Genomic DNA, 10,829 nt, shown 5'->3' on the forward strand with positions numbered 1-10,829 from the left:
TATATATATATATATATATATATATATACACACACACACACTAGAATAGTATTCGCACAATGCAGCGAGATACATCTTGATTTTAATGTTTCATGTTATTAACTATCGATATTATAATACGATTTTATGTGGTACTGAAAAAAAGATAATGTTTTTTATTTTTTGAATATAACATATATTTGAAGGTATAATAAATTAAAAAAAAGATATCGATTTTAGTATCAAATTAAATATTTAAAAGTTTTTTTTTGTGTAATTTATTTAATTCAATTTTTTATTATAATTTAATTTAGATTTAACAGTGAAGATGGGATTGCAAGTGGATGAGATTGGTTGAGTGGTCTCAGTTGGAGATGGGATTGCACGTGTTTATGGGTTGAACGAGTTTCAAGTTGCACGACGCTTTGTATTAAAAGTGTAATAAAAAACTTGTTATGATGTCTGAAAGCGTCCTATCAACTTATTACAACGCCTTTAAATAAGACACATTATATTTTGGCACAAAAAATGAAACCTTATAAAACGGTCTATTAGAATGTTTAGAAATTGATGGTGTCCTATAAACCTAACTTTGTTGTACTGATTCAACATCTTTTAGACATATAATATAAAATACATAATTTAAAGGAAATAAACAACAAATCAAGAACCAGAAGATGGTCTGCAAGAAGCGGAACCAAGACCAAAGCCAGATATTTGAAAGTTTTCGAACCTCGTAGAGATCCACGTAAACGATGCTAACTGAATTTCAAAGACCAAATCAAGATGGCGAGAATGGTTCTCCTTAGGAAAAAACAATTTGATTCCATAACATATAAAACGTTGACCACAATACCGCCTTCCAAATTCTTCCTCTTTGACACAGGGAAGCCTTGAAAATTCTCGTTGAGCAAACTGGATAAATTACGTAGACAAGAGGATGGGACATATTATGTACACTACAACAAAACTGGGTTTATAGGACATCATTAATTTTTAAGTGTCCTAACAGACCATTTTATAATACTTAATTTGTAAGACCAAAAATTAAAGAGTCATAACTAAATGTTTTGTAATAAGTTTATAGAATGCTTTTAGATGTCTCAACAAGGTTTTTAGAATGTTTTAATACAAAACGTCACATTAGCAATTTTATAAGACGCTTTTAAAAAAGTGTCCCGTAAACTCATCTTTTTATAAGACACATTTTCAAATAGTGTCTTGCAAAATTGTTAATGAGACGCTTTATATTAAAAGTATTCCAAAAAATTTGTTAAGACGCCAAAAAAACATCCTGTAAACTCATTACAACGCATTAAGCAGGACACTCGATTTTTTGGTCTTCTTTGATGTCCTATAAACCCGATTTTGTTGTAGCGGTAGAAAAAGGGATGGGATCAAGTCGAGCAACCGGCACACAAACCAAAGGGTTAGCCCTCGGCATCGTGATCCCGACACCTTCTTCCATATCAAGACTAGTTAGATCCCCATCTTTGCGAGCCATCCAATCGAAACATTGGATCATTGAACCAAGTGTCACATGAATCACCATCAACCCCAGCGAAACCCCTGGACACATCCTCCTCCCACTTCCAAATGGTAAGAAATGGAAATGCTGTCCTCTAACATCCAAGTGTTTCTCTATGAACCTTTCAGGTCTGAACTCCAATGGGTTTTCCCAATGGGTTGGGTCACGGCCAACACTCCATATACTGAAGAAAACTGTAGTCTTTGCTGGAATATGATAACCTCCGACGGTGCAATCTTGTGTCGATAGTCGTTGAATCACTGGGGCTGAAGGGTGCAGCCGTAGCGATTCTTTGACGATGGCTTGGAGGTACGGAAGGTTTGGTACGTCTGATTCTTGTAAAAGCCGGGATTTACCAACGATTTGGTCGATTTCTTCGACTGCCTTTTTCAATATGTTGGGATGGTTGATCAGTTCCGATAAAGCCCATTCGATAGTTACTGCTGAAGTTTCTGTTCCTCCACCAAATATATCCTGAGATGGATACAGATACGTTAGTACACTACAATATTAGTTTTATAGGATGCTACGAATAAATAATCGAGCGTCGACCACTTTATACGACATAATTTATGGGACAAAATAATAAAACGTCTTATTTAAACACTACAACATAATTGGGTTTATAGGATATTCCCAATTTCTAAGTGTCCTAATAGACCTCTTTATAAGACTTAGTTTATAGGTCCAAAAAAATAAAGCGTCCTATCTAAAGGCGTTGTAATAAGTTTCTATGACGCTTTTTGACGTCGTAATAAGTTTTTTATGACACTTTTAATATAAAACGTCTTATTAGCAACTTTATAGGACACTATTTGAAGAACTGTCCTATAAAAACAAATGTCTTATAAAAAATTGAGTTTATAGGACACTTTCTCAAAAGTGTCATATAAAGTTGCTAATGCAACACTTTGTATTAAAAATGTCATAAAAAACTTGTTAAGACGTTCAAAAGCGTCATATAAACTTATTGCAACACATTTAGATAGGATGCTTTATATTTTGGTACTATAAATTAAGTCCTATAAATTGGTCTATTGGAACACTTAAAAGATTGAGGGTGTCCTATAAAACCAATTTTGTTGTAGTGAAAGGTGTTGTAATAAGTTTATAAGACATTTTTGGTCGTCTTAACAAGATTTTTAGAATACTTTTAATACAAAGTGTCGCATTAGCTATTTTATCGGACACTTTTGAGAAAGTTTCCTATAAACTCATCTCTTTGTATATGACACTTATTCAAATAGTGTCCTATAAAATAACTAATATGACGTTTTTTTGTTTTCTTCATAAGAGTTTCCTAACAAAATTGTTAGGACGCCTAAAAACGACCTATAAACTTATTACTACAACCCCTTTAGATATGACGCTTTATTTTTTAGTCTTATAAAGTGGTCTATTATGACCTATAAACCCAATTTTGTTGTAGTGACAGTTGCAAACACCGACATTAAAAACAGGTTAAGAAATATGATGTACTAGGTTTATACCAGAATGAAGGCTTTAATGTTTTCTTTGGTGAGCTTCATCTCCATGTTTTCATCTTCTGAGATATCAATTAAGATGCTGAGCAAGTCCTTTACTTGTCCACTCTCTTCATTCAGCTCTCTTGCCTCTTCATGCTCCCTCATGATCTTCTCTATCAACCCATCGAATCTTGCACGAATCGCTTCGCACTTCTTTCCGTTTCCTTGCAAGTCTAGATTCTTACACAACCATACGTTATCCGAAAGGTTAAACGTACCCATAACCTTCGCTATATCGATCACGATCTTCCGTATGTCCACCGCATCGCCTTCTTGATCGTCTGAACACCTCTTGCTCATAACCATTCTTGATATCACATTGTTTGTCACCTTCATAAGTTCCCTTTTGAGTTCCACAGACTCCCCGACTTTCGCCTTTTGTGATAAACATTCTATGAAACGATTGGTTTCGTCGTGTCTGACCGGAAGGAGGGAGTCGAGGGTTTTACCGTTAAGGAGTTCAGACATGACTGTCTTCTTCAAGAACTTCCAGTAAGATCCATAAGGAGCAAAGATGAAGCCTTTGCCCCCATAAGAGATGTAATCCATGGATGAATTGTGAGGTCTGTCTAAGAAAACGTCATCGTATGTTTTGAACAGTTCTTTGGCTGTTTGTGATGAAGTAGCAACAACACAGGGCATGGAGCCCAGAAAGAGACGAAAAATTGGGCCATATTGGAGAGAAAGGTTGTGAAAAGCTCGATGAGGGGTTGGAGAAAGGAGGTGGAGATGTCCGATGATGGGAAATGCAAATGGGGTGGGAGGGAGATGAGATTTAGGTCGACTTAATCTGAATATTATGAAGATGGAGGTTAGAGCACCTGTGAGAAAGAGAATAAGGTAGCTCTGGTAATCAGCCATTATTGTCATTGATTCAAGTTTCAAGTTGTGCACGCATATTTGTAGAAAACCAATACACTTCGTTTTTTCTGTGATTAGTGCGTGTGTGTATATATATATATATATATATATATATGTATATATATATATATTATATATTAGGGGTTGGGTTCTCGTGAGACCTGTAAGACCAATTTATATTCATTGATCAACTTTATAAGCTAATGATCTAATAGTCTAAAGTTGTACGGTGGCAATTTTGTGATTATTGAGAAGTCTCGTGACGTTTATGAATGTTCAGATTGTCATATTGTAGATCTCATCCAAGGGTTGAGAATTGGTCTCACGGGTCTAACGAAAAATCTTTGGTCTCACGTGATCCCAAGTCTATGGGATCATGTGAGACCAAAGGTTTTTCGTTAGACCCGTGAAACCAATTCTCAACCCTTGGATTAGATCTACAATCTGAACATTCATAATTACAAAATTGCTACGAGACTTCTCAATAATGACAAAATTATCACCGTGCAACTTTGGACCATTAGATCATTAGGTTATAAAGTTAATCAATAAATATAGTTTGATCTTACGGGTCTCACGAAAAACTTTTGATCTCACGTAAACTCAACCCCCTCTATATATATATATATATATATATATATATATATATATATATATATATGTTCGAATATATTCGTGTTTATAAAAATATTTGTTTTTATTGTTTTATATGGAAAAAGATAAAATAATAGATAATATTCAGTCAAAAAAGATCATCGATCAAAACAAAATAAATACCTTAAAAAGTAAATCTAAAATAAAAAAAATACGAAAACACAAACCAAGAAATGCGTTTAATACTAAATTTTGTATGATTTGTTGGACGGCACTGATATTGACGTCTAATATAAAAAAAGAAATTCAAGTTTTTTATTTGAACACGTTATAGACAACGATAAAACATCGAGATTCTTTTTCAAATTTGGTATTTACATAATACAACGAGATATATCTTTATTTTATTGTTTTAATTTACTCTTTGTCTTTATTGATGGTTTATGTGGTTTTTATAAAGATAATGTTTTTACTTTTGAATAAAAATAAATTTGAAGATGTTATAAAAACTTGAAAACATATATCGATATTAATATCAAATTAAATATTTAAAAAGTTTCGTTTTTTGTACAATTTATTTTATTTAATTTTTTATTATAATTTAATTTAGATTTAATAACGAAGTAATTTATTTAAGGCTTAACAATATAATTTTTATAAAGATAATGATTCTGTTAGAACTCAATGATTATGTTAATTATATTTTAAAATTTTAATATTTAAAATGAAATATTTATCTTGTATTTGATTATGTTTATATATGGTTAGTTATACGAATTTAATAAGTTGTACTTACACACAATTTACTTATACTCTTAAATTAACTATAACAAAATCAGGTTTATAGGACACTCTCAATTTCTAAGCATTTTAATAGAAATCTTTATAAGACTTAGTTTATAGGACCAAAAAAATAAAACGTCCTATCTAAAGGCGTATAATAAGTTTATATGGCGTTTTTTGTTGTCGTAATAAGTTTTTAGGACACTTTTAATATAAAACGTCCTATTAGCAACTTTATAGGACACTATTTGAAAAAATGTCCTATTAAAACAAATGTCCTATAAAAAATTGAGTTTATAGAACACTTTCTCAAAAATGTCATATAAAGTTGTTAATGCGACACTTTGTATTAAAAATGTCCTAAAAAACTTGTTAAGACGCCCAAAAACGTCATATAAACTTATTACAACACCTATAAAACGGTCTATTGGGACGCTTAGAGATTGGGGTGTCCTAGAAACTCAATTCTGTTGTAGTGATTTTAATTATGCATTAGTCAACAGTATTTCATGCATAAAAAATGATTTTTAAGAATTTTTGTCAAATATTTTATAATATAGTATAGATTATTTTACAATATATTAAAACAAACCATTAATACTTAATTTATATAAATTCAATCTCAAAATTAATTTTATATATTTAATTTTTTTAATCAATTACGAATTTTAAAAAAAATATATTAATTGATTATTTTAATTAACCGTTCACGTTAATTAATAAAACTTTAATTTAATTATATATATAATAGTACCAGCTTTAATTTGTGAACTCAAATACAAATTTTTGTTCATGATTATAAACAACCGTTAGGTATAATATGATTAAAAAATATTTCAATTAATTAATATTATTTTTAAAAAATTAATACTTAAATTAAATATTTTATGAAAATCATTCACTACAGTTTATCATTTATAAAAGAAAAGAAAAATATTTCTTTAATCATATGTATTTTGAAAATTACCATATTGGTTTTTTGTCGATTAAATCACATTTATTTAATTATTTTAATATATTGTTCTATATAAGGATGACAATGGATCAGGTTGAGTTGGGTTTGGGTTCAACCTATTTATTAAACAAGTTGAAAATCTCAACTCAACCCATTTAATTAAATGGGTTGAGATTTTTCAACTCAACTCAACCTGTTACCTAAATGGGATGACAGTAGGTTGACCTGTTTACGATTTTTTAACCCAACTTGTTAAATAAAATTTAATTTTAAAATTTTAAATAAAAAAAGACTAGACTATTTAATTATTATTTTTCTGAATAAAACACAACCACAAATAAATTGTTCAATGTTTGAATAAAACACAACCACAACAAATATATTGTTCAAAATAAGTTGGATTGGACTTTGGAGACGATAATGGAGTAATGGACTAAAGAGTTTTCTTAGGGTTTCATGATGATTAAGGGGCTGTTTGGCAGTTGCTGAATGGTTTAGTGCAGTATGATTAAGTGGTCAGAATGATTAAGAGACTCTGTATGATTTAGTGTCAGATAGAAAAAGGTTGTTTGGAAACTGTTCTGAATCAACTGTCTGAATGACATAAAATTACCATTTTACCCTCAGTCTTATGTTTAATAAAAATTAACGTTTAACAACAATTCTGAAAGAAATTTCTAAATAAAAAATAAAAAATAGTTAATRATCCACCATATAATTCTTATACCCAACAAAAAGATAAATACACATTCTTTATCCACCATATAATTTTAATACCCAACCTCTTGTTTTTGGTAAATGTGAAGTCCATTCCAAGCACCCCACCTCCAATGTCATCAATATTATAATATTACTCAAATTGTACCAAAACCGTGAGAGGGAATACATAAAACCGTGGATTGTTTTAATTCCATCTAACATCTAACGATGGTAGGATTTTTAATTAAGAATAAAAAAAATTAAAAATTAGAATAGTAGATATAATATTAAGAATAAAATAAAATTATATAATATTTTAAATGAGTTGAAAACAGGTTGAAGAATTCAACCCAACCCAACCTAATTATTTAAATGGGTTAGGCGGGTTGACCCATTTATTTAAATGGGTTGAAAATCTCAACTCAACCTGTTAATTTTGGGTTGAGTTCGGATTTGGTCAACGAGTTGGGTCATTTTTTGCCACCACTAATTCTATATTACATAAGTTTATAATAACACACAATTGTACCTATTATATAAAATTGTTGCATAAAACTTATAGCATATTTTTTAGCATTTTTAACAAGTTTTTCAGAACATTTTTAAAATAAAATGTTGTATTAGTTTTTTATTGACACTTTTTATAGGATATTTGTTTATATAAAACAACTTTTCAAATAATGTCACAGAAAAAATTAATGGTTCACATTATTCCAACAATCTATTCAAACAAACTTGTTAAGACGGACAAAAAGATCATATGAACTTATTGTAACGTTTTTACATATGACGCATAATTGTTTGATTCTATAAAACAGTGTTTTATAAACTTGATTTTATTATAGTAGTACAGATATAAAAATATTTTTTAAAATATTAAAGATGTATTTTTTGATATTACTTTTGGTATTGTGGTTGAGAATACTAGGGGCTGTTTGTTTACCTCTTAATGATACCATTAAGAGGTGAGAGTCTGATTCGGTCAGACATCTTATTGTTTGGATAGGTTTTTAAAAAGTCTGAATGATAAGTTTAGATCTGAATCGCTCCTTCACCCACATGCCCTCCATACGATTCAGATGTGAAATTTTGACAGCTTTGCCCTCCCTATTTTTTCTCTAATCATCGTTCCAGGTCTGACCCTCTGTTCTATCGATCGGTTGTAGGAAAGGAAAGGCACCAGCAGAACCTTCTTCTCGTTCATTCTTGGTCTCACCCTTCTTCTGAATCATAAACCCTAGACAAGCGTACCTTGTTTGATCCTCTCTGAATCTCTATTAATGTTGTAGCTGTAAAGCTTGGCACAACTCCACCATCGTTGAAAACAAAAGGGAGAAGAAAAAGAAAACCTCATGAAGCCTTCTAAATAGAAAAAGCATTTTAACAAACCTGCAGATGCTTCTTCTAGGTTGATGGAGAAACCATTTTTGAGACGACAATTTGGAATTAAAATAATCCATGGTTTTATGTATTCCCTTCCACGGTTTTGGTACAATTTGAGTGATATTATAATATTGATGACATTGGAGGTGGGGTGCTTGGAATGGACTTCACATTTATCAAAAACAAGAGGTTGGGTATTAGAATTATATGGTGGATAAAGAATGTGTTTGTTGGGTATAAGAATTATATGGTGGACCATTAATTATTTTTTATTTTTTATTTAGAAATTTCCTTCAGAATTGTTGTTAAACGTTAATTTTTATTAAACATAAGACTGAGGGTAAAATGGTAATTTTATGTCATTCAGACAGTTGATTCAGAACAGTTTCTAAACAACCTTTTTCTATCTGACACTAAATCATACAGAGTTTCTTAATCATTCTGACCACTTAATCATATTGCACTAAACCATTCAGCAACTGTCAAACAGCCCCTAAAAGCATTTGGTGCTAAGACCAAACGTTATAGTTGCTCTAGAGATTGTGGAATTCCCTTGAAGGTTTTTGTGATGGGTATAGGCATGCCATGAGATGGCCAAATGGGCCCGGCCTGACCCGTAACCGTTGAAGGATCGGAACCGGCCCATACCGGTATGGACCGGTTGTGGACCGCAGGTTATGAACCTGTTATGGATTTTAACGTTTTCTAGGACCGAGACCGGTTAAGACCGGAACCGGTTATGTAACCGGTTATAGGACCGGCCCGGCCCGGCCCGGTCAACAAAAGTCAACGTGTATATATATATAACAAAACGTATTTATAAAATTAAACGTATATATATATATATAACAAACATATTTTTAAACGTATTTATAATAAAACGTATTTATATAAAACATATTAAAAATAACATATTAATAACATATTAAAAATTTATTAATAAACAAAAATTTGAAAAAAAAATATTTTTTTTGCCGGGACCGGATTCCTTAACCGGTTACCGGTAAGCTTGACCGGTTACAAGGTATTTCACCGGAACCGGGACCGGTTATGACAGGACCGGTTACCGCCGGTTTTTGTCTTGATTAGGACCGGTTAAGGACCGGCCCGTGACCGGATTTTGGTCATCTCTAAGGCATGGGAATGGTCCCGACTCGTGGAGAACCCGGTCTATCCGTCCTGGTTGGGGACGGGGATTTCCCGCTAAATTGGGGACGGGGACGGGGACGGTTATGGTACTCCCGCCCCACCCCATACCCGTTATACATATATTAATTAACAAATTATATATATATATATATATATATATATTATTTATTTCAACTAAAGCGGTAGTTCATAATTTCTTATTTCCTAATTACATTTATAATCTAAAATTGTTAATTTTTTGTTGTTAATATGTAATATTTTGGATGTCAAGTCAAAATGCAATTAGTCGATAAGTTTTGTATATTACTCGATATGGTTTTATAATACTCAATATCTTTTGGTACATGTGACTTTGAGTTTTTTTGAATTAAATTGAATTTTTTTTTATTTTAGGTTATTAGTTCTTATATGTTGTGGATTTTTTGTATTAAATTGAATTGAGGTCTCCGTATCATTCTCATGCCTAGATGGGTAGGGGTGTAAACAAGTAGAGTCGGATAACAGGTTATTTGAGGTCGAATCATAAACATAATATCAGGCTTAAGTTCGACTCGAGCTCGGTTAACTTTTTCAAAGTGGCGCTTGAACTCAAACTCAAATATTTTTTTAATGTTTGAGCTCGAGCTCGTTGCTCGTTTATGAGCTCTAATTCAAGATCAATTAACTTGTTTATTTACTCAAACTCAATGATTTTTATATTTTAATTATATAATTTGTATAAAAATATAAATATGTTTGGCTCGAAAAAAGTGTATGCTCGAATGGTTCTGCTCGGTTCGACTCGACTCGTAAAGTTTAATCGAGCTTTCGAACGAGTCGAGTCGAACTTTGGTGTTGTAGAGCTCGACTTGTTAAGTTAAGCGAGCTTTATTTTGTGTTCAATATCGACTCAAGCTCGATAGTTATTAAGCTTAAGCTCGAGTAGCTCGTTAAAAGCTCAACTGAGAGGTAGGTAAAGGGATACGACCTTTCATCCATTCGAACCTCCATCGGATGAACACTTGATAATTAACCAAGTCCTGATATCAAAATAATATTGGAGTCATCCATTGAAATCAATTAAGAGCCTATTTTAAGTGCTAAACTAAACTATCTGATTTAAAAAAAAAAAACTAAAATATGTAGGGTTGAAACTAGAATATATTCATGATGAACAATATGTATATTCATGATGAATGACATGTATACACTACAAAAATGCTGGGTATCAGCGAGGGAAAATTCCCTCGCTGATCCGTCGCTGAAAGTCCCTTCCGTCGTTGATCCGTCGCTGATACTCCGTCGGTCAAAATGTCGTAGGTAATGCTATCAGCGACGGATCAGCGACGGAAATCAGCGACGGATTTGCGACGGACACTTTCAGCGACGGACA

The 10,829-nt window shown here is 31.9% G+C and overlaps 1 protein-coding gene and 1 pseudogene across 1 annotated transcript; both read right to left on the bottom strand.

Moving 5' to 3' along the window:
• Nucleotides 1–591, bottom strand: part of LOC112517754 — a 3,642-nt pseudogene extending 3,051 nt beyond the window's left edge.
• A 742-nt stretch (nucleotides 592–1,333) lies between these two features.
• Nucleotides 1,334–3,894, bottom strand: LOC112517756 (cytochrome P450 93A2-like). Its single transcript, XM_025125131.1, has 2 exons — nucleotides 2,998–3,894; nucleotides 1,334–1,981 (listed from the first exon to the last, which is right to left on the bottom strand). Exons 1-2 carry the CDS (start codon nucleotides 3,892–3,894, stop codon nucleotides 1,334–1,336), a joined length of 1,545 nt encoding a protein of 514 aa, XP_024980899.1.
• Between the last annotated feature and the right edge of the window lie 6,935 nt (nucleotides 3,895–10,829).

Source organism: Cynara cardunculus (assembly GCF_001531365.2).
Source record: "Cynara cardunculus var. scolymus isolate 2C chromosome LG 9, CcrdV1, whole genome shotgun sequence".
NCBI lineage: Eukaryota > Viridiplantae > Streptophyta > Magnoliopsida > Asterales > Asteraceae > Cynara > Cynara cardunculus.